Genomic DNA, 24531 nt, shown 5'->3' with positions numbered 1-24531 from the left:
AGTCTTTGAAGAGAGTAAACTCCATGGAGGGAAATGAATTGTTGTGAATTGTTCAAAGGAATAAAACGTGAATTAACAAGATGGAAGTGAACAAAGGAGTGTTCTGGCTGGGTGCTGGAATGTGTCTGCCAACAGTGGAACTTTAAAGAACGGGAAAACCCCAACACCTGAGTCACTTAAAACCAGATAGCCCAGTCCAGTGGGGAATAATGCTGTAGGGAACAACCTTGCCCTGGCTACTGACAAAGGTATGCATGTGTGTATGTGTGTGCATGTGAAAAACAAGGACTTTTCCAATGCTGGCTGCTCTAATTCTGTAATCTCAGTTACAATGTCCTAGAAATGAAAGAGATTCCCTGGCTGGCCTTGGATTTCCCACCCCCTTTTTAATATTGCCCACTGTAGAACATACACACAAATATCAAACTTTGTTGAGAGTTTTTGTTTTGTTTTGTTGGGGTTTTTTTGGTTTTGTTTTTTTTTTTACAACTTTAAATACAGTACTGAGTATAAATTAACCTTACATTAAAAAAGCCAAAAAATAAAATAAAATAAAATAAAACCTCACCAACTTTACAAACTGAAGGAAGCCGATTTTGGAGCAGGAGAACAAAGTGTCTTAAGACTTGCGAGGTTACAGGTTGAAGGGAGAAGGAAGAGAAGGCAGAAAAAGGTGGTGATAGTTGGCATCAGGAAGGGAGCTCTGAATCTGAGATGATGGGAAATCTATATCTCTCTGCTAATTCCCATCTTGCTGCTTCATCACCTTCCTCCAGCTCATCTCCCCAGGCAACTACAGTTTGAAGTAAGGAGCAGGGGTGGTGAATGGGGCCATCAGTTTGCAACAGTCTTGAGAGCAGTTAGTAGAGTTAACACCATGCTCCTCCTTGGTTCCTCTGCACCAATGTATAAGCTATGTTGAGTGACCCAGAGGCTGTTCCTTGGAAAGGAAGTGCTCCCTACTCCCATTCTTCTGCCTCACTTCCCCTCTCCTCTGTGTAGACAGGTAGTTAGTCATATTAGCCTGAAGTCAGACAGAAGACAGAGCAGGGTCGCACCAGTGCCACAGCAAGCAAGTTTGGTGCCTGAGGCAAAGCCTATAGTGGCAGCCTGCCTTTGCCCCGTGCATAGATCTGGGGGCTACACGCCCCCCATGCTTGCCCAGGAGTGCACACAGCAGCAGAAGCCAACCTCCCCCTGTCCCCATATCCCCCCAAACAAGCTGCTCACAGCTCTGTCCCACGTCATGCCCTGGCTGGGCAACACCTGTTGGTGCCCTTCGCTTCAGTGCCCAGGGTGGTTGCCCCACTCACCCCCACCCCTCTTGCTATGGCACTAGGTGGCACCATGGGTCAGTGATTGGAGCTTGTAAGGGTTATTGCAATATACATAAATAATGATATCAATAATGTTATTAACATCCTGAACAATTCATAGAATCATAGAAAATGAAGGTTGGAAGGGACCTCAGGAAGTCATCTAGTCCAACCCCTTGCTCAAAGCAGGACCAGCCCCAACTAGATCATCCCAGCCAAGGCTTTGTCTAGCCAGGTCTTAAAAACCTCCAAGGATAGAGATTCAACCATCTCCCTGGGTAACCTGTTCCAGTGCTTTACTTCCCTCCTCATGATAGAGTTCTTCCTACTAACCTAAACTTCCTTTGCTGCAACTTGAGACCCTTCCTTGTTCTGTCATCTGCCACCACTGAGAACAGCCCAGCTCCATCCTCTTTGGATCCCCCCTTCAGGTAGATGAAGGCTGCTATTAAATCCTCCCCCCCCCCCCCCAAGTCTTCTCTTCTCCAGACTAGATAAACCCAATTCCCTCAGCCTCTCTTCATACGTCATGTGCCCCAGCCCTCTAACCATTTTCATTACTCTCTGCTGGACAATTTTTCCACATCCTTTCTGTAGTGGGAAGCCTAGAGCTGGACACACTTCTACGTGACTGCATGTGCATTCTCATAGGAGAATCATTCTGCCCTCTACACCCTCAAATCCTAAGCATTTCTATGATGGCCAGGAACTAGGGATACCAAACAGCCATTCTCTTTCAGTCTTCCAATAAGGGAATTATGTTTTTAATCACTTTTGCAAATTTAGAGGTTTACTCTCTCCCATTTGCCCTCCTCTCCCCCATGACTTCTAGTTTCCCAAGAAGTTCCTTGGTTCTACAGTTATTTAAAAACTGGGCAGGGCTTGAATACATGTGAAAAAAACCCCTCTGTTGCATGTGTTTGCAATAGATGTGTGGGCGGGGAATGGGTGAAATGGGAGAAAGCAACTGAAGGACAGTGCATCCACAAAAGGGTTAAACTGCTCCCAGAACCATCTTCGGTATTATAATGCTGCCCTCAGGATCCTGGATCAGCCAACCATAGTTTATCCAGATGAAGTAATGCTTGCAAGCTCACATGTGCATTGGTCAATGATGTTGTCACTCTGCATCCTGGAGGGCAGTTGTTAACCAGAGGGAAAAGCAAAGGGGAAAAAAGACTGAACTGGGGATAGCAGAGGAATTAGATCACTGCTCACACACACACACAGACATACACACAGAGACAGACCAACACAGACATACCAACACATGTACAAGCTTGCCTGCAGGCTCCTCCCACTGTGGAACAAACCCATTTAAAAACCCACACGTATAGATATGTATGAATGTATATATGAATATATAGGTATCTATACGCACATATATACACACACATACCAAATTAATTAAAAAACAATAACCCAAGTCCAAGACTGGAAGGTCAACCCTCAATAGCCAATAGCTGTGTGCCAAAATGACAGTCTTTGTCAGGGCTAGGGGGGAGCATTGGAGAATGGTTCTGGCCTGCTGTCCTCATCTTTTCACTGATCCAAACACCCTCCAGTCTGCAGTGGCTGGGGTGAGTGTGGTAACTGCGCTCTGCATTCATTTGTTCTGTTCCCCGAGATGTTGTATGTTTTAGTGGTTTTTTAAAATAAAATATATACACACACATATGTAAAAAAACAAACAAACAAACAAACAAAAAAGAAAGAAATCTGTCCAGATGTGCCAGTAAAAGTTCTTAGTGCATTTTCCATCATTGGTGATTGCTCTTCATCTGAGATCCATCTGCTCTGAAACACATCCATTGCAATGACTGACCTCAGTCCAAGCCCTTTGCCCGTAACAGAATTGAGAAGGAAAAGGAGGACAATTCTCCTCACTTTCTCACCCCCCAACTGATCCCTTCCCCCCCAAAAAAGGAAATTGGACCCATTTTTCTCTTTCCTATTTCCCATCCTGTCTTCTGCAGCAGGGAAGGCCTTGTCTTATCCCAGTTGCTTGTGGCTTCTTGTGGGTTTTTTTTAATGTTTTGTTTTCTTTCTTGGAAAATTTTAAAACATTGTTAATATATGAAAAAAGGAAAACTGAGGGGAGACTTTGGTGGGAGAAGGTCCAAGAAGAAAAGGCAAGCACCATTTGTTGTCCAAGTCAGGCACCGAGGCAGATGGACGAAGAGGAAAAGTTATCGCTCTGAGGACCCCATGGGGGCAATACAGCAAATATATTAAATAAACCTGGAAATGAAACAAAACCAGACATTGTATAAGACTAAAGCATCCATCTCCATCTCCTAGTCCCCTAAAAGCCCTAGAGACTAATCCACTGACATCCTCTGCTTTTCTCCAGCACAAACACAGCCACAGCAAGGTTGGCACTAGAGCAAAAATAGCTTTACACCACTTTTGCTTTTGGATTTGTGTCTGCCTAGAGTCCAGAGGGGTTTCTGGCATAGACCAGGGCAGTCTTAGTGCTGAAAGCAGAAATAATAATGCTACCTAGGTATTTGCCATCATTTTTCACCAAAAGATCTCAAAGCAATTTACAGAAGAAGGCAGGATCATTATCCAACCCATTTTATACATAAGGACATTGAGGCATTGCGAGAACTGACTTAATCAAGGTTGCTCAGCAGGCTCATATCAAAGCTGGAAATAGAAAACAAGTCTCCTGAGTCCCAGACTCGGGGCTCTATCCACTAGGAAACACAACTTCCTTTTAGATTAGAAAGCTCCTGGCCCCAGTCCTGTGCTCAGTCCTACACCCCAATTCTGTGAGAGACCTGTGAGAGGGCCCAGGCTCTCTGGTGAGGACCTGAGGCCAGCAGAAGAAGAATGAGGCCCCTAAAACTGAGAGGATGTCAATCAAATTTACAGAGATGCCAGTTCTCCTTTCCATGTTCTTTGACCTTTGTTACGCTCTCAGACTTCCCACTAAGATGGTGATGCAGGCCAGAACACTGCTGTGCGCATGTCCTTCTGCCATTTTAACCAAAAAATAAAAAATAAATCTAGGAAAAAAAAGGAAGCCCTCAGTACAGGGCACAAAATGGATGCTAGTTCTTCACCATCAGTGCAGGCTCAGTATGCAAAGGTAATCAGAGCTAGCTCCACAAGAGAAACAAGTAATGTGATCTCCAAGGAGGGGGATCATACAGGTGACACAGTCTGGTTGTCAGGCTGGAAGCAAGGTGATGGTGTGAAGCAGGGACTCCAGGGCAAAGTGCGGCTTTTCACCCCTGCCTGCTAGAGTTCAAGCATGGTAAACAGGCCATAGGATAAATTTGCTTTGTTTTAGCCTAGCCCTGTTATTTTGTCAGACTACACAAGTGATTCTCAACCAAGGTGCCAGGGCACCCTGGGGTGCCTTAAGATCCTTTGAAGGGGGGGGGCCTCAAAAAGTGTGAGGGGATAAATGAGGTGTGAGTAGGTAAGTAGATAAGAGTAGGCTCAGGCTCTCCCTGCCTAACTGCTCCTCCTGCCCCACTACCTGGTCCCTCTGCAAGGAGGAAACCACTGTAATAAAGCAATTAGCTTTTGAAATGGGTTGCCACTCAGTTCACAAGAGTGATGGTGGGGTGCCTTCAGTCTAGTGAGGGGTACCTTACATCTAAAAAGGTTGAGAACCACTAAACTGCCGACCGGGTGGGGAGGGGGCCGGAGGTCCCCTGTGGGCAATCCCACAACGGCTGATCACTGCGATCGCTGCAGCCACTTCCGGGAGTGGCTGCATCCACTTCTGGAAGCAAGCGCCAGCCGATCGCTGCAGCCACTCCCAGAAGTGGCCGCAGCCACTCCGGGAAGCGGCTTCAACAATCGGCTGGTGCTCGCAGGGGGGGCACCGGCGCTCCCACCTCCCCCTCCTTGCCCATCATCTAAGCAGCGAGTGAAGCTGGTCAGGGGGTGCACCAGCGCTCTTAGGGATGCACGTGCACCCCCGTGCGCCCCCTGCGTGTCGCCACTGTCTGGGATCACCTTGCAAGCTTTCACTGGCAATAGCTGTTGCTCTCACCTGCTTTGCACTCTCTCCTCTGCCAGCACCTCTATGCTGTAAGGATTTCTTTCAGCACTTTCTTATCAGGGACATGCTTGAACTTCCGATGTTTCCTCTTTTGTGCTTGCAGCCGGCGCGCTCGTTGCCTTGCTGACACAGGAGCTGTAGTGATTGTCAATAATCCATCTGCCAAATCAGAGGTCAGAGTGGACAGGCCATGAGTGGCAGCTGTGTCTGTTGGAAATACTTTTCCCCCAGCCATCATCAATAGCTAACTTTACCATGGGAGAATTGAAGACCCTTTTTTTCCTCTCTCTCTGTTCTTCCTTCTCTTCACCAGATTTTCTCACTCCTCCGCAGCCCCATCCCTCTGTTCTTTCCTTCTTCCCCAGTGTTTTCTTTTCCCTCCCCTCTCTGTATGTTTCTCTCCCCTGGCCACTCTTCCACTTCCCTCCATTTTTGCCCATAACACCCAGGCACATGCTCTGGCCAAGGCTTTCAGTTGATCTGAGTCAGTTCATTGGAGCTGAGGGGCCCCCTCTTCCTAGCCTCTCTTCATTCCCCCCTTACGTTTGTATTTGGGTAGATTGGGCCAACTGTGACTGGAGGGCCGGGATGACAGTGCCTCACAGCGACAGTCCACATGGTCCTCCAAAGGCACAATGACTTTTTTAAAGTTTGGCTTCTTCTGGACAAATTCAATCTTGTTTACCTATTGGGAGAGAATACAAAGACACTCATGCACGCTGTACATATGAATAATATCTTGCATTTCTATTGACATTCTTAGCATCACAGGAAAACAGGGCTGGAAGGGACCGCAGGAGATGATCTAGTCCAGTGGTGCTCAACCTAGGGCTCACGGGCCAGATCCATCCTTACAGTGACTGAATCTGGTCTGTGACACAGGGGATCAGTGGAAAGCCCAATGTGTCCCCTTCCCTGAACTTCACCATGCTGTTGATCCCCTTCACAACCCTCCCTGCTCTGTTCTTTTCCTTTCTTCCTCCCCAGCCCCCATTCTCCCTCCCCTTCCCCTGACATTGGCAGCCACCTCCTACCTCACTCTCTTTCCAGAAGAGTGGTAGCCAGAAGTGTAGCTGGGTTGCAAGCACCTGGCCTCCTGCTCTAAAGGGCTGAGCTCCACAAATCAAGTTCAGCCCCCTGCTCAAGGGCTCATCTAAATCATCCCAAACCAATGTTTGTCTAACCTGTCTTTAGATCTCTTCCTACAGGGTTCACAAATGCTTTACTGGCAATGTACTGAATTCAGACTCGATACAGTTTGATGCAGCTTCCATTGATACCAGCAGTGTGCTGTGAACTTAAATCAGGGAGGTCTGAATTTGGCCTCATGCATAGAAAATCACTGCATACATTTTACCTAACCTACAGCGGCTTCTAGTGTTGGACATGACCACTTGTTAGTAGTGCACAGAGCCACCATACAACTTGGATAAGAAATTCAGACTAAGCCTGTGTCTGTTAGCTTTGACAAAGTAAGTTGTAGGGGTAGCAGAATGCCATGAACTAAAATGTGATTCTGGGAGGATAATTCCCTCACACAAAGAAAGGAGGACTTCAGACCTGGTACAACCAGATGCAACTCTAGTGACTTTGATAGCACCATGGCTGAATTTGACTCAGGATCTTTGATGATTAACCATGGTAGGGACCTCAGAATTACCTCTCATGTGAAAGACAGCATTTTGGCAGCACAACACTCCTGAGAGGCAACTTTCAGTCCTGACTCAGAGGGGAGAGCCTCTTCTTGCATCACTGCCATCATGTCCTAGTACAGTCCCTATGTTTTCCTTGGTGGTCTTTTATTCAAGTACTGACCAGTCCTGTTGCTGCTTAGCTTATCTTACAAGATCACATTGCCTGTGGAGGGCTGTCCACTGGTTATAAATGCTATCGCTGCTTCAAGTCTGAGACTGAATTCCTTTAAACCCACTGCCCCCAGCAACATCACTCAACCAGCGATCAAATCTCTTGACTGTTTATCTTTCTTTGAAAGCCCACTCCACACGCTTCAGACCACACGCTGCTCACTAGACAAACATTTCCAGCCAAACAATACAAAGACCTCTGTCCTCAAAGGAACTATTTCCAGGTCACTTTTTCTGGCTGACAACTGACCTCCCATTTGTTTTTTCCACAAAAACAAGTCCCACTTTTGCCTCCACTCTCTCATGTCTCTTATTCAGTGAGGCTTTCCTGAGAGAGGCATTTCCTGCTACAGCTGACTGTATGAATGCCCCCCCCTCTTCTGCCCCCCCCACCTGCTGCCTGCCTGGGGCCTGGGGGAGGTTCTCACACACCAGGCAGAGGATTTGCATGGGAGTGATTATATTTTTAAACTAGCTGTCTGGGGAGGAAGCGTGGAGGAGCTTGCTATGAACTGAAAAGCTAGCAGGATTATAGCAAGAGGTCAGCCAGTAGGTGACTGTAGCAGGACCGGAGAGGAGGATCACAGAGGGGCTACAAGAGGAGGGGCTGTTTCAGTGCATGTGTCAGGATTGAGGCACAAGCTGAGTGAGGGATGGTGAGGCCAGCACCATGGACAATGCATTTTCATGGTAACAGGCAGTCCCCTTAGATGTGCGGTGTATTTAGTAGAAGAGCAAGCCAAGATAAGGGAGCAGGCAGAGGGCTGGGGACGTACCTGGATGTGTCGCACACGGACCCGCGTGGGGCGGCACTGCACATTGCGGTTGTTGCAGCACCCCGAGCACCGCTGCACCTCCACACAGGGTGGCCACACCACAAAGTTGGCATTGGTGGAATCCACCATGCTCCGGGAGATCTCAAAGACCGCTGTTCGCGTCTTGCACTCAGCAAGGACAGCTGGCTCAGCAGCGGCTAGGGCATCTAGAGCAACCCAAGTGAAAAACAATGAAATAGGTTTTGTAGCAACCAGAGACCCAGTGCAGCCCCTCTAGGTGGTAAGAGAAAGGCTCTCACTGTCCCACAGCTACAGAGATGTTTCTTCTTTTCCCACCATCCACCCATTCAGTGCCCTGCACTATTTCCCCCTGTGGATAATATAGAGTCAAGCATGCTGAGAGTACACAACAAGTAATGCTTTCTTCAGCTAACATCTTGGCTTAGCAAGGATGGGACCAGGCACTTCTCTGGAGATAGCTGATGTCACTGCTTTGTGAGCCAGACCTACAGAATGATGTGTGATGCTTCTGACTACCTCCTCCTCCACTCCTAAGACTGAAGACCCTGCCTCCACAGCACTCCCCGCTGGACCCAGATGGAGTCAGAGGACAGCTCTGGGAATCCCAAAGTGCAAAAGGCCAATTGTGAGGACACCAGCCCAGGTCCATTTTCCTTCTATTCTGTTGAAGGATTTCAGCCAATCTGAAGATTTGACAAGGCAGAACCACCTCTCATTGTGCTTAGGACAATGTCACACCCATCAGAGACACAGAGTTAGACATAAGGCTACATCTACCCTGGCAAATCCAGTGTCTGCTTTCTTGCAGTCATGAAAAAAGGGCTTGGGCATTTCCAGCACTGGGTCATGAGGCCTGAAACAAAGGAGGGCATTAGGAAGCAGGCTGCAAATGCCTGCCCCCTGTTGTCTGCCCTCTCACTTGCAACAGTCTAGCTGCACCAAAGGACCCTACATTTGCTAAACTCAGTGTACATGCATCTAGCCTCACAGGCATTCTGTCATGGTCAAGCAAAAATAAGCCCACAAACATCCGCCCCTACAACATGCATCGTGCAGATTATCTCTGACTCATGCTGGAAACTCCTGCACAGAAGTTACACTCACCCACACTTCGTCTCCCTCGGGACAGGGGAACAGGGTCATGACCAAGGTGGGTTTGGGTTGAGTTCAGGTCCAAGCTAGGACCATTCTCCTGTTCTGCAAGAGAAAGACAAAGCCAAGTAATGCAAGGTAGAGATAAAAGGGGAAGCAGTGGCTCAGGGACCCACCAGCACAGGGGCAGAGGAGTCAGACAATTCATTGGTCCATTCAGTCTACTAGCACATCACACCTGGAAGTTAAGGGTCAACCCCCACCTCCAGTCACAAGTGCAACAAAGGGCAGGAGGCTCTAACTTTATTCATAACTTAATTCCAAGCCATTCAAAACAACAGGCCCATCTTGTTAAAGAGAGATGAGGCCTGGAGAAGCAGAAGCTAACCTGGGTTAAGAGATGGGCTTTAGCAGAGAGCTGTTTGGAATAGGGCTGCAGGAGTGGAGGGATGTTGTGAGGAAGGCTCTGGGTGAATTGGCTGATGTCATGGACCCGCAGGAAGGATTGCAGGTCTGGACCGAGGCCCATGGACAGGGGTAGATGTTTGTCCGGGGCCGCAGGGCCCTGGTGCTTGGAGTGAGCTGCAGGTGGTGGTTTGCTTTCTCACTCCCACCCCACTAGCCTCAATCTGAGCCACAGTCAACTTTTTGGCAGGAGAAGAGAAAAAGAAGCAGAGTTAAAAATAACTCTTCCCTTTTGCTACTGTAAGTTAAACCACAGGGCATTGGGGACAGTTTGGCAGACGATGGGAGAGGAGGGCTGATAGCATTTAGCCCAGCTCCTTGCACCCCCACCCTGCTGCTTTTCCCACAGGAAGTGCCTGAACAGAGACATTCCCATAATCCCGTGGAGCACGTGGGTCCGCAGCCTCTCCTGAGCCCTGGACAATGGTTGTGCTCAGAGACAACTCCCGCCCAGCTGCAGCCCTTTCCTTCTGTGACCCGGTTTAGCTGTAGTAGGAAGCAGAACGGACGTCAGCATCAAGGGAGCTATTTTATTAAAGGGAGTTTAGGGCCAGTGAAAGTGCAAGATTGACTGAAGTGACAGATGCAACAGCAAAGCAAGACAGGCCCATCACACCTCCTCCAGGATCCTTTCTGTGGCCCCTGAAAAAGTCATTGTAGAAGGGCAAGAGGGGAGATTTGGTTCCTATTCAGCTCATAGCCGCTCTGTGGGGACAGTCAAGAAGGAGGGCACCAGTGGTGACCATCTTGCCACTGCTCTAATGGCACCTCAATCAAGCTGATGTCACCAGGCCCATGAATGCTGACAACAGTGGGTCACTACTTACTGGGGATCAGCTTGTAGCCTTACAGGATTCCCTGTATCATCCACTTTTTCCTAACTGGGATCAAACCAGTGACCTGGCTTTGGCAGGCTCCACAGCCTGCTCCCAAGCCAGCCCGGTCCCTGGAGAGAATCCTGTGTCACTTTGCCAGGAGAGCCTGCAGCCACTGGGATAGAGCTGTGCCTCTTCCTTACGCTTCGTGGCATGACAGACTGCACGTGTCTTTTCTGTCCCTCTGCCCCCACCCCACCATGCCGCACACTCTGGAATGTTATCGGGCCTGGGTGGGGGCTGCCTTTTGCGTAAAGGTTAAGTTGATGAGAAAAAAAGAAATAGCAACACTGTTGACTTGAAACAAATCTTCTATTGAAAAGTGAGTTCCCCCCTCCTTGTCCCCCTCCTCCCCCTGCTTCTCCCTCCAGGGTGTCCTTCTCCTTGATAGGCCAATTCAACTTTTGCTGACGGGGGTAGGGGACCCAGCCTTGGAAAAGCCAGCACTGCTAATTTTGGAAGCCTCACCATTGTGTGGCTCGTGGACTCAGAGGAGAACTGGGGGGGGGGACCTCGTCGCCTCTTTCTAAGGGAAACAATAGCAGAACACAGCTGGTGCCCTCCCTCTAGCGTCCCCCCCTCCCCTCCCAGCCCATTTTGAAAGGGAGCGGGAATGCTTTTGAGAACACGCCAGTGGTGCGACTGGCATAGGAAACAAAAGCAGGAAATTCTGTTCCCTCATAGATAGTGTCTCGGCAAGGATTACAAAGCTACAAACAGACAAAACACCAGAAAGAAGGCGAGGGGGGCGGGGGGAGGACGGGCGGGAGCAGAGGTTAGAATAGAATGGAATTCACTCTGAAGAGACCGTTTATAAATAAATTCCTGACCTAGCCCGGCGGCGGTGGCACGTGCTCCCATTCCCACACGTGCCGGTCTCTCTACTCTCTTCTGCTACTGCAGGGTGACTCCGGCCCTGGCTGAGTGTCCCACAGGCACCACCACGTCCAGGCTGTGGCCCAGGGCATGCTATAAAGAAGTGCCATCAACCACTGGCACCCCAGTGCCCCTGACAACCTAGCATTCTTTGTCCCCTCTCTGTGGACCCTGAAAAGAGGCTCTCTCTGAACTGGTGCAAGCACCTGCCTGTTCCCACCTTACATACTGTACCTACGGACCAGGTCGCTTATGCCCAACCCATAACCCCATTACATCATAGACAAATCCTAGCCACTCACCTGGTAACCTCCCATCCATTCCCTTGAGCATCTTTCTACCTGTGGACTAGCCTGTCCATCTGCTTGCACATCTCACCATGAGCCACTTCATTCATTCACCTGCTCCTCTTTGCATCCATCCATGTACTACTCATTTGCTCAACTGCTTCTCTGTTTCCTAATCTAAGCCTGTTGCTGTTGAACCACCTCTCTGTGTATCTCTTAGCTTGGGAGCTTATCTGGGTTGTTCTCCAGCACCACGTTCCTTGCCCAGATCTATTTAAACTTCCCCAGACTTATTATGAATGAATTTTGCAGCGCACTTCAATAGATCAAGCACCTGGAGATTAAAAGTTTCCCACACTGGGAGCCTTTCTATTGTTTGTGCCAGAAAAAGAAGGCATACCCCCACATTGTGGGTGTCACAAAAGGAGTGTTTGGTGTAGAGGAGATTTACCTACGGAGTCTATCTGCAGGGCATGTTGGAGGTCACTGATGGTACGCACCGACCTGTCACTCAGCATCTTGTAAAGTTCTTCAGGAATGGGGTCCCCCTATCAGACAACATATAAAACAGGAAACAAGGGTTATACAGGTCCAACCTGCTAGTGTTGTACAAACAACTCTAGTTATAAGGGTGAAGGGGAAGGTGGGAGGGAGCCTGTGTGAGAGAGAGAAATGCTACTGTGAAAGTGTGGGACTTGAAATCCAAGAGGTGGGATAGTCTGAAACAAACTCTCCATGTTTCTCCCTCACACAAGCAGACATACATGCATGCAGACTGACCTACAGAATGAAAAAGTATGAGAACTGCTGAGCTGTAGGATTACACCCCAGGGAACCCTATATACTTTGCAAACAAGTCAGAAAAGTTTCACTATAAAGACAGAGATTATATGGCTTCCCCAGGTGGCTGGCAGCCCTGGTACATGCAGTACCAGCATTTTAAAAGATCTCCTTCTGCTGTCAGAGGAAACTTTCCCAGTATTCCTCTCTGTTATGAAACTCACTCACAGGAGCTATCAGATGGTCTGCGGGTGTGTTATTTTTTAATCATATTGGCCAATTACATATGCAATTTGTGTATTGTTAAAAAAAAACCCACAGAGGAAAGAAAAATTGTTTCTTCCTTTTCGTCCCAACTTCCTATTTCTACTTGAACCTTCAATGAAGTTGCAAATTCCATATCATGGCATAGGCATGGAGTTGTGATGTCATAAACAAATTATTCTGATGAATACACAAGACTGTATCATAAGTATTGAATACCAATACCAGAGACTTTGAATACTGATGTTACAAACCCTACATTACAGATCAAATTCAGACTGGCTGTGGATGAATACAGCTCCATTGATCTCAATGAAATCTCATCTACTCACACCAGGTCTGGCGTTATCCTGTGACTGCACAAAGGAGAGGTGCAGGAGAGCAAGCCCTTAGTAAAAGACAATCTGGAAGTAATAGGAAAAGAAACAGAGAAAAGTACTAGCCACCTGTTTGCTTAGCTCCAATCTGTCTTTTTTCAAGTTTACTCATGTGTGGAAAAGTTGCTCTTTCAGCTGGGTTAATCAGGCTGCTATGCAGTGGGTGGCATCTCAGCCCCAGCCCCAGCCCTGGGAGACATCCCAGAGGCTGAATTGCTGTAACTGAGAGGGGCATTAGGCTCATGCATTTCTGAAACATAGGGTTTTTTAATGCAGTGTTTTATGGGTCATCAGTAAGATGCATGTGACTGGTCTGTGGTGAACACTCACTTAGTAAGGTTATGCTTTTCACAGCTGCTTTCAGGGTGTAATGTTTCACTTCAATTTAGTGCTGGGAATGATAGCCTTAGACACTGAGTCCTCTGTTTATCCACCAAGCAGAAACAGCCTAGGCGATGGCAATGCAATATTCCTCTCCTCTGGCATCCACTTTTCTATTATCCATGGGCCTCAGATCTGACTCTCTAACTCACTCGAAGCATAACTGAATGGCCCTAAACTCCTGTGACTCAAGGACCACTGAAGGAGGATGACTTCTGACAACTACCAAGCTGGGGCTGGATCAGAAGCAGTGACCCGGAGATGGCAGGCTCTGTCACCCTCCTCCAGCATCCCTGCATCCCTTTTATCACATGCAGGGGAGTTTATACTGGAAAATGTTTACAAGTCCACGTAGCTCTGCACTGAGATCAGACCTGATAAATGGAACAAGACCTTTTTTAATGTTTGCACCTGTCAAGAAATGCACTTCTGTATGAACGCTGCACAGTACAGAAGACCCTGGTCCTTCCTGACACTTAATACATGTAGGAAACGGAGCTTTATTTTAAACTCTGGCAGTTGCTGGGGTGAGCAGGCAGGTGTTACCAGACTAGGCGACTTTGGTGGAACTAATGGAGAGAGGAGAGATATGACCTAGATAGCTGGGAAGGAGGAAGAGAGAAAGCTGTAGGATCATTTATGAATCAGTGCTCTGCAGCAAGGTTGCAAAAGCAGCCTCATATAATAGGAATTAGCTCCACTCCCTGCTCACAGAAGGAATTTTAGGTGCCAAGCTTTTCCTGTTGCAGATGCTATCAGTTTGACTGAAACATGTCAGTGTGCTGAGGCTGCAAAGCTCATTATTCTCTCCCTGTGTCTCTGAGGCCATTAAATCAGTGAGGACAACATGCCTGGACTGTGACATTCACAGACTCTGGGCTCTGAAAGACTGTACACCTGGACTGGGGAGCTCGTTAGCTTTGCCAGAGAGCTAAACTGGTCTTGTGAGATGAAGAATCTCACCTCAGCAGCTGTGCAAGGGTTCCTTGGTCCCCAGGGCCAGGTCTGGGGAAGTTCAGGGTCATCAGTGTACATGGGCAAATGTGTGCAATGCCTGTGTGAGCCCATCTGTATGTATCTAAAGCAGGTGGCTATGCAAGCAATGCAGAACATGGGGAATCACACACACGAGTTACAGAGGGACATGCTTGGAGGCTCACCTGGAAAGGTGTGCAGTGCAAGAGCTAGCAGTAAACACATCCACCTGATCCCATGATATAGCTGGGAGAAGGGTGGAGTGCCACTGCAGGGGTGGGACCTCCCTGCCAGCCAACCAGAGCAGCAGGGGCCTTTCCTGATATGCCGTTCCTGTTGGGGTCAGGTTATTCGTCTAGAGCAGGTTAACTGTGCGGTAGATCAAAGGAGACTCTTGCCTTGATGGAGTCCTGGTTGCCTGACAAGTGCCTGAGGCCTGGCCTCATGCCATCACGAGGCATGATTCCTAGCACAGCAAGTTTGTCCCTCCCTCTGCCCTCACGCCAAGGTCCTGCCTTCCCCACATTCTGCATTGCTTGCATAGCCACCTGCCCTAGATACATGCAGGCGGGCACACACAGGTATTGCACACATTCACCCATACACACACAATGTGCGCAAATTCTTTTGGTGGCTTAACACCTTCCCATGATCTCAGTCTTCAGGAAGTGCGTGCTCAAGGCAGTCCGCCACAGAGGCTTTGCTGGCCCTATTTTGAGTCAGCTACAGCATGATCATTACGTGCTGGTAGATTCTGAGCACGTCTGTGTGTGTGTGTGTATGCGTGTGTGTCAGTTTTGCCTCCCTGCTTTCAAATATCAGCAGCCTTGGCTGTGCAAACTAATCCACAAGCAGCTCTCTCAATGTCCTATATACAGATCAGATCAGTGTTGCCCTACTTTCCCACCCTGTTATTGCAGCATCAGATCCCCACACAGTCCCTTTCATCCTGACCTGCAGCCCCCTCTCTATTTCTGTCCTTAAGACTAAAACATCAAAATACCTCTGTAAAAGCTGAATGCATCAAGTTGCTGTGACTCTCTCTTTCCACTGTATGTGTAAGCCTGTCCATAGAAATTGGGTAATCTAGCATACAGCCAGCTCATATAGGGGTGTGGAGGGAAAAGGGAATGCTACAGAAGCCAGTTCACTGCCCTAGGGTTAGATATACGCGTTACCGTGTAGAAAACTCAGGCTCCTTTCCCAGGGTTTTTCCCTGGGCCATCAGGAGCTGGGAGTGCCAAAAACCACTGTGCTCCCTCTCTGGAAGGGCAGAGAAAGGAGCATGCTGCACCACTGTGCAGTGATCCCCTGTAACCATGAGCACTGTGCAGACAAGTGTTGCTGAATCTCAGCACAGAGTCTGGCTCATTCCTTCCAAGCTGGTAGCAAAACACATGGCACAAGGGAGTGGAGATTGTGAAACTGGGAGGGAAAGAGAAGGGCCCTGGGGGCTCAGAGAAGGGAGCCAAGGACACTCCCAGGATAAGGGTTGCTCCACTCCTCTTTGGCTTGTGGTTCTTTGTATCCTGCTAGTACCATGCCAGTGCCAGGAACAGGGGGAAAAGGTGGTTTGGGATAGGAATGTACAGGAAGGCACCAAGTTCACGTGCTTCTTCCTGGGAAGGTGGGCAGGTTGTGACACTCCTGGGCATCTCACTGTTGAACAGGATCACTCCTGGGCATCTCATTGCTGAGAGGATCAGGGGCGGGGTATTAGCCACTGGGCTGCTGTGAGCCTGTGAAGGGTGGAGCAAGCAAGGTACAACATGAGTTTCCTCCTTCCCTCTCAAGTTCCCAGTGGGACATGGAGGGGAGACACTCTGAGTAAGGCTGGAGCCCCAGCAGTGCCTGTCAGGAGCCTTGTGTGCTGAATTAACCCCAGAGCCCGTTGCTCCCCTGTCTGAGTAAGTGCATTCAGCTCCTCCACTGCCAGACCCAGTTATGGCAGACATATTAAGAATCCTGCTGCTCAGCTCCCAGCAACCATTCCTGCCTCCTCAGGTGTCAGGGGAAACCTTTCCCTTCTTCCTCAGAGTCCGTACCACGTGGGGGCAGAAATATAGGTCCTGTTCCCTACAACCTCCCATCAGATCTTTGTGCAGTTCTAACCACCAGTGCCAGCCACACCCACCCATCCCCCAAAATGAAGAGGAACCAGACAGTCCCCACCCCTCCCAACGATTACCAGCCTCTGGACAAAGTCAAAAAATGACTTTCCCATCAGCCCAATGAGAATCAATAGTGTTGGAAACAGCGTAAGAGCCACAGTCATTCTCTCCTGCGCCCATGCATCAGCTGATGGCAAAAGATAGACATACGCATGCATCGCCTTGCCCTTTCCACGAGTTTGTCCCAAACAGTCATGCAGCCTGTGAAGCACTGGCATGGGTCCGTCAGAGAGGCTTGGGCCTTCTGGTCTTGGAGATAGGAACTAGAGAAAGGCCAGCAGGAGAACTACCAATTTGCCCCACCCCATTCCTAAGCTCTTTGAATCCAAAATGTCCTGGCAGCAGAATCTTTTAAAAGCAAAGCCATGCCTGCTTTAGCCCACCCCTCTTTATGTTGCAAGGCAACTATAATGACCCACAGCACAAATGGAAATTGTTTAGCATCTTTCTGTCCCAACTGGCAACTACCTTCCTGCTTAAATGGTGTGCTCACTGCTGCTGAAAGGGCTCCAGGTTTTGTCAATAAGCATGCTTATTAGAAAGGCAGAGGGCCCCACAAGATCCTGCTTTACAGCTCAGATCTCTTAGAGCTTAGGTGCAGCCCTGTGTTTGTGGGGTCCTTCCCCAAACAGCATAGAGAAGGAGGTATGTGGATCAAATAGATCTTGTGTCTAAAGGCAATGAGGAGTCCCGCATCCTGCTCTGACGATGCCTACTGTCAACCAGTCAGTCGGGGTAGTACCAGGGATCTCTGTAGCCAATGAGAAGAGCAAGGAGCAAGGAGACTGCCCTGAATATGAGTTTGCGTAGGCCAGTTCTGTCAGGGGGGCTGGCTGGAGCAGGGGTGGGGAGGGTGTCCTGAGGCAGTCCCAAAGGGGCTGGAATACATAAGTTGTAACTGCACAGTTGGCCAAGCAGCACCCAAGCATGTGTGTTTGTGTGTGCACATGCACACAGGCACACGTGTACATACATGTATGTGTATGTGTGAACACCACTCTTGCAGTGTGTGGCACTGACTGTTGGAAGTGGGCACTTGACTCCTGTTCTCTCCCTCCCCTAGCAGAGACAATGCTTCATGTTCAGGGGGTGAAAAAGGCATTTGACACCCACAAAGGAAATACTCTCCCCCGCCCAAACAAACACAGCCGCTGAGCAGCCCACAGCATCGACTGCTTCCTTTTGTGGCCTGTGCAAGAAAAAACAGCCACAAGATAGAAGACCTGTGCTGCTTTGCCTCCATCCCCTTCCTTGCACCCAGGCAGAGAGAGCCTGAAATGAAGAAGGGAGAAAGATGATGCAGAAGGGAGGGAATGTTTAGGGGAGGCACATTTCCCTGCTTCCTACCAAGGATTCACCCTTCTGAGCCTCCCACTGGGTGCACATAGGTGCAAGGAGGGCCAGGGTGCAGCTCCTGTGGAAGATGTGAGGGGCCTTTCGCTTCCTCACCACACCCCTTAGGCCCACACAGGGACCATATCTTATATGTGCAGGGGAAGGTGGCAGGAAAAACAGCTCCAGGTTTGGAATGGGAAGGAGGGTTTGGTCTCCACAGATGCACTCACCATATGCACACAGTGGCCAAACTGGTCACCTAACCCTGTTTCTGAGAGCGGTTCCCTCCAAAGCTGTCTGTGTGGGTGGTTTCAGGGTTAGGAGGGGTTTGCTTTATGTGTGTCTCTGTGGGGGTGCACATGCTCCAGGAGCCAGGTGACGTGTTTGCCTGAATGTATCTAAACGGAGCATGGGGAGTCTAGCCTGACTCAGTAGATCCATCCAGATGTGCATGGGCCTTGCTGCGTAACTGCACAATTTCAGTGCTGTTACACTGGTTCTTCCTTTCCATTCCCCTGCCCCTTCTGTTTCTATTTTCTATTGTATTGAAGGCCCCTCCTGGTTGTGTCACATCTGAATCTGGTTTATATGTTTTTCAGGGCAAGACTGGCTGCCTTGATTCGTTTCTGCAAAGTGGCTCACCTGGCATTCTCTCTGAAATCAAATATAGTAGTAATTACACATGTGGTGCATGCATGTGTTATTTATATGTTGATTTATACAGGTGAGTATCTGCCTGGTGCCTGCATGGTTACATAGAGAGAAGCTTGCTTAGTGGGTGCTTGTAATTCCTGCATGAATGTGGGTGCTTGCATGGCGGCTGTCAGCAGGACAGGGACATGGTCTAAAGATCTTGTTCCTTCTCAGGATGCTCTAGTACAGTGACAGAGGCAAACTCCTCCCTTTCCAAGTGTTAACCAAGACAGCTTTAGCTAGGTCTCCACTTCCTCTGAAACCCCCCACTGATTCTCCGTCATGGATTTTTCTTTTTGGTGAGGTTAGAGGAAGAGGAGCTGCAAAGTTTGCTTCTCATAGCCCAAAGATGCAAATTCTTAATGTTTCTTGAAGGAATAAGGGATTTCTCCTGAGTGCTGCTAGAGAAAGTTGGTGCTGAGAGGTCTATGCAGGAAACACCTGTTCCTAATTTGGACTCCCTGTAGCTTTTGGGCAAATCACGTGCCAATTTTTTCAAACTGAATTGCGCCTAAAGCTTTACACAGTTACTTTAACAAGCGGACTTGTTTCCAACAGCAGACTGTGCCACGGCTCCCATGAAGGTCTCTGGTGTCCCTGACTCTAAACATCTGGCCGCTTTGACTGAGGTGCCCAGGTAGGAATTTGTAACACCCAGGGTTTTGTCCTTTATCTTTGGGCACTTTGGTTCCTTTGCTAGATTGAGGTCAGCACTTGCCATACCTCATCCAGGAGCAATGAGGATTATCTGGTTGAGCCTTGTGCAATTCTCCTAAAAAATGTGAAGTGCTATGTAAATGCCCAGCCTGATGGGTGTCACCTCTCCCCCATTCCAGCTGTATCAGTTCTGTGCGGGAGGTACCAGGCATGTAAGGCTGAATTCCCATCATTAAAGGGAAAGAAAGTGCTGTGGTGGGAAATCCTGCAGCGGTTCAGGGAGGGAGAGAAGGTGGATAGGAAGCTTCTGGCAGAGATCTTGGATGGATTGCTGATATTTTTTTCCCAGGATGATCATCCCCTGGGGAAGCCCTTCCTCTCCCTTGGTTTTATTTTGGCTTGGCTGCAAGGAGAGAGATTGCAGCTGTTGAAAGGGTGGGGCCCGAAGTGTGCCAGCCCTTCCTCCTAGGTAGGTGAGGCACTGGAGTGGAGGGAACAGGGGGTGTCCCTCCACTGGCAGGGCAGTGAAATCTGCAGGATAACTCATAAGAGCAGGGAGAACAAAAGAAGAATTCTTTCCACAGGTTCCTGGTCAAAACAACCTGTGTTGGCTGCAGCCCAGCTCCCAGCTTTCCCTCTCTGCCAGGCTCACCTCTAGATTAACTCCCTCCTAGCTCTCACCCTTTGCCACTCTGCCTCTACCCTCTTTGATATACTAGGAGGGTTGTACTTTAGCATGCTGCGTGTGTCTGTACTCAGATGGATCTTGTTCTGAGTTGTCTGGGAAATAAATGCTGGGAACAGAATGGCAGTCCTCCTCCAGCCCTGCTCCTCCTCCTTTCCCTGCCTCTCCCAGACTGAAATGCTTTGCTGCTGCCAGCTCACCCGAATGAAGGAAAGGGCACCACAGATCCGGCTTGATTCCTACAGACCCTTTCTAATGATCCTCCCCTGCAGCTATACATTTCCAGCCACCCTGCTGCCTTTCTCCCACCTTTCTCCCTTCGTCCTGCCCCTTCGGAGGTGCTGTCTTTCTCGCACAGCACAAACACACACGAGCCACCCACACAGTGACATGCACATGGTCTGATTTCCCTCTTATACTGACACTGGACAGAACTAACTCCACCACAGGCAATAAGCCAGACCCTCAGCTCATGTAAGTCAACTTAGTGCTGTTAAAATGAATGAAGATGGCCCCCTTCCCCTGCTCCTATGAGATAGAGTTAAGGGTCTGTCCCAACTGAGTTAGACTGGGGTAAAACTGGTACAAGTGAGATCAGAGTCCAGCTCCCACAGGTATGCAGGGCAAGGTTATATACACAAACCTCTTGGAAAAAAATAGAACTAGGAAAGCAAAAGAAAGGACTTTGGCCCTTTAAGAACCCCACCTTCAAAAAAAAAAAAAATCTCTCTCCAGTCTCTGCAAATCCCTGCAATCTTCCCTTCTGCTTCCCTCTTGGGCATTTGTTCAGAACTGATATGAGGAGGTTGCTGCAGCTCATGGCCCAGACCAGCTGGAGAGCACACTGCTGCAGCCAGGGCTGGCATTGCACTGCAAGGACTCCTGGAGCTCCCAGCTTCCATTCAGCCTGACCTCCCATCATGGGGAAAACCATCAATCTTGAGCTACCAGAGCTCTTCCATTCACTCCATCTCCAGCAGCTCCCAAGACATACTGCAGGCTCCTTTCATTCAGCCTTCAGTACCCCTCCCTCCACGCAACAGGTTGTTGAGGTCCCCTCTTAAACTACCAGATAGGTTCAGCCTTGCTTTAATTCTGGCAAAACCCAGGCTCTGCGATTCTTCTCCCTGCTACTTGCATGCACAGATACACCCTGAGATTCCCTTGGATTGCATTTTTTTGGTTGGGGTGTGGTGGGAGGAGATACTGTGGGAAGGTACAAGCAGGTAGCCCTAAGCCTCAAGGTGGCAATTCATTAGCTACAAGGGCAAGGGGCAGTGGTGAAGCACTGCAGAGAAAAACAATCTGACTCAGGTTCATTTAGTTTAAAGAGCAAAACTCATAAATGCCAGAGAGATTGAAAAGCCGCAACTGCCCCACTTGTCCACAATGGGTGGGGATGGGGAATATACCCTGGAGTCAACACAGTTCTTCCACCCCCTCCCATTGCCCTTTACCTGTCAGGGTGTTGCTTATTCAAAATATGAATTCCCCCTTATTTGTTTGCTTGCCTCCTAAAAGCTAAGAGAAGTTAATTAAAATAACCATAAACGCACAAGTGTTCAGAGACACACTGAAACCTGTCAGAGAAACAAGCTAAAAGGAGTTCTCCTTCTCTCTCCTCTCTGTAGTCTTAATGCTGGGTCTAAAGTTTACAAGATATGGATTTGTCTCCCTCGTAAAAGAAAACGGGTCTTTACTCACCTCAGTGCTGATGAGAGGCAGGTACCAGAGACACACGAAGAGCACCCCGAAATTCATACCTACTCCTATCCCCAAGAGTTCCAGACACATTGAAGGGGAGACTTGACAAGAAATCAGTCTCCGCTGACAATCTAGTTCCAGCCTTGCCTCATGCATAGAAGGCTCTGCACACTCTCATTTCTACACTCCGAGTTATTTTCCACAATCTTGAAGTGGGGAGGAAAGGGTTAAAAAGAAACCCCCCTTTTTCCTCTAAAAAAAATAATTCTGTATGAGTTGTCTGTCCTTTTTTCTGTCTCATAAACCAGAAGGAGTATAGGAGCAGAGCATAAATAAAAAATGAATGCAGACCCCCAAAAATGTATGCATCCAGTCTGTATCCCCTCTTAGTGAAAGAAATCTTTCTGCATTTCTTTTTCTCAGGTGGTCCACCAGCTTGCTTTTTCCTTCTCAATTTCCTTTTTCTTTAAAAAAAAAAAAAAAGTCTTAAACAAGAAGGTAAAAATTATTTGCCATATTTTCCAAATATCAAAAACAAATTCACTAGTTCCTCTCCCAACAGAAAACTTTTCCAAAGTTTTATACAAAATCAGGTAACAAAGTCTTCTTCCTAAATTTGTACTTTTTTCCCTATAATCTTTTTCTTCTTCTGGTATATTTATTTTTAAAGAAATGCTGTTGTTGATTGTTTTTTCTGTCTAAGTTTGAACTTCTGGTCTTTGGTGCCTTTTCTTTCAAAATATTGTTGGCAGTTTGGTTGAATGTGAGCTCTGGTTTGGTTTTGCAAACAGGTGAGCAAATGTTTTTGCTGGACTCTGGGTGTGTGTTGAGTCTCGATAAGTCTCAAGCTCTGAGTGACTGCTGCTGCTGTCTCTTGCTCCCTGTTGCAACAAGAAAAAAAAGGTAAAATCAAATGGGAGGAGAGTGAGCTGCCGGGAAAGAGCTGGTGGGTCTTTATTTTAGTCTGCAAGAGAGAGAGAGAGAATAAGGTGCCACCCTTTCAGCTGTTCCTTCTTTTAAAGGAGAAGAAAGAGAAGGGGTGGAGACTGTTAGCAACTCCTCTCTTGGCTGTGTATCAAAGAGCAAGAAAAAAAAATATTCTAGTGAGTCAATTCAGAACTCACCGAAATGAAAAAGACCCTCAGTAAGAAACACAGGGAATGTGAATGTAGAGACAGAATTAATATCAAATAAGAAATGGAGAGAGAAAATCCTTCAGGATTGGTGGGGTGAGAAATAAGGAGAGAGGTATTCCAGCAAAGTCATGTTTGGCCCATGACTAAGACTTTCACTGCTGCCTGAGCACTTTTTTAAGCTTAACTTGTGATTTTCCCCACCCTGCTTTCTCTGGAGGGAGATATGGTTGTAATACCTTTGATCTCTTTACATGCACAAAAAGAAACATTCAGGAGTTGTTAGAACAGAATTTGTGTTGCTCCAGGCACTAAAATGTATTTTGCCACACAGTTATCTCCCCAATGTCATAAACATCCAAGGGGAAATGAAGCAAGCAGATATTTGCTGAGAAAAAGGGGGTCAAGTAGGAGGACTAGCTAACAGGTGAGCTCAAGACAGAGTCATCTCTTACCAGAGAATGTACCTGCACATGCCTTCTCATGTCCACAGAGGTGTTCTCTTCATGCACATAACAACATGCTGTTGACAACAGACACATCATGCACAGTCATAGGGTGTTTTTTGCACTTCACACACACACACCCCCATGCACTCTCCTGTGCATATAACCATAGATACTGACTTGCCTTCATATACACAAGTTTGCTCTTTCCTTCAATTAACCTAATCTGATGCAAAGATCACACACCTCCACAATGATAAGCAAACTCATTGCACTCATATAACCACAGACACCTATGTTTTGTCACTGACATACACGGTCACCTCTTCTCATACAACCCTCATATGTTTCCATATGCTATACACAGTCCATCACCCACAGACCTGCCCACACTACCCCATGCTCTTTTCTCTCTGACACAAAATCAGAGATGCACCTGTTTTGAGCCAAGTGCCTGTTTCTGCTGGAATTTCTCCAGCAGAAACATTATTTCAGTTTTAATACCCAAGGGATGTGCAGGCACTTCACATAGCAGAGAGCAGGACCCTGGTGGTGCAGTGAAAGCTCACAGGCACCGCCCCTGCTTTCTTCAGTGATGGTATGCACATAACTGTAATTGTTAAAACTCAATTCACTGAATTAGAATGCAATTCCTGATGTGTCCTGGGATCTTCTCTCCAAGCAGCAGCCAGCCCAGTATGACCCTTATGCAGTATGACTCAGTGGTCATCACAACACCTCCCAGCTTAGCTTTTTTGTACCCAATGGGCCTGATTTGGATCCCCTTCATGCTACACTGGGGTACATAAAAACAGAACCAGGCTCATTTCTACAGTGCTCACCTCTCTAATAATCACCCAACCACCTCCTCTGCTCCCTGCAGCAGATAAAAATGCAACTCACAGAAAATCTGACAGTCACATAGGCAGGCTAGACGAAGGGAGGTGCTTTTGCTGCTTTAATTCTGAATCAAGAAGCCAGTCTCTCTCTGGTTTAAAGTCAGCAGAGCTATGCAGTTACAACCACTGGGGAACCATCCCCAGGCATGGAGGAGGAGGGAAAAGGCTTGACATTGGTTTAAGAACCACCTCCTCCACCCCCAAAACTGAGATGGCAGATTCTGTTCTAACTGCTGAACAGAAGCGTTGGGAAGCAGTTATTTGATGTTAGTCTCCCATGTATTTCCACCTCCCCAAACTGTCACAGATCTTGAAGAACCTTCCCCTTAATCCCTCCAATTGCTTTAGTTACACATCCTCACATACACAGAGACACTTGGCATTTCTGATTCCTTCATTCTTTGGGCACGATCCATCTTAGCCTGGGCCACACC

The 24531-nt window shown here is 48.1% G+C and overlaps 1 protein-coding gene across 1 annotated transcript; it reads right to left on the bottom strand.

Moving 5' to 3' along the window:
* Positions 1–427: 427 nt before the first annotated feature.
* PDGFB (platelet derived growth factor subunit B) lies at positions 428–22617 on the bottom strand. The gene is made up of 7 exons (XM_019489688.2): positions 21620–22617; positions 12049–12145; positions 9107–9199; positions 7982–8187; positions 5884–6025; positions 5332–5499; positions 428–3557 (listed from the first exon to the last, which is right to left on the bottom strand). Exons 1-6 carry the CDS (start codon positions 21773–21775, stop codon positions 5363–5365), a joined length of 831 nt encoding a protein of 276 aa, XP_019345233.1. The 5' UTR covers positions 21776–22617; the 3' UTR covers positions 428–3557; positions 5332–5362.
* Positions 22618–24531: the final 1914 nt, after the last annotated feature.

This window comes from Alligator mississippiensis, chromosome 4 (assembly GCF_030867095.1).
Source record: "Alligator mississippiensis isolate rAllMis1 chromosome 4, rAllMis1, whole genome shotgun sequence".
Taxonomy (NCBI): domain Eukaryota; kingdom Metazoa; phylum Chordata; order Crocodylia; family Alligatoridae; genus Alligator; species Alligator mississippiensis.
This window is presented reverse-complemented; position numbering and strand designations above follow the sequence as displayed.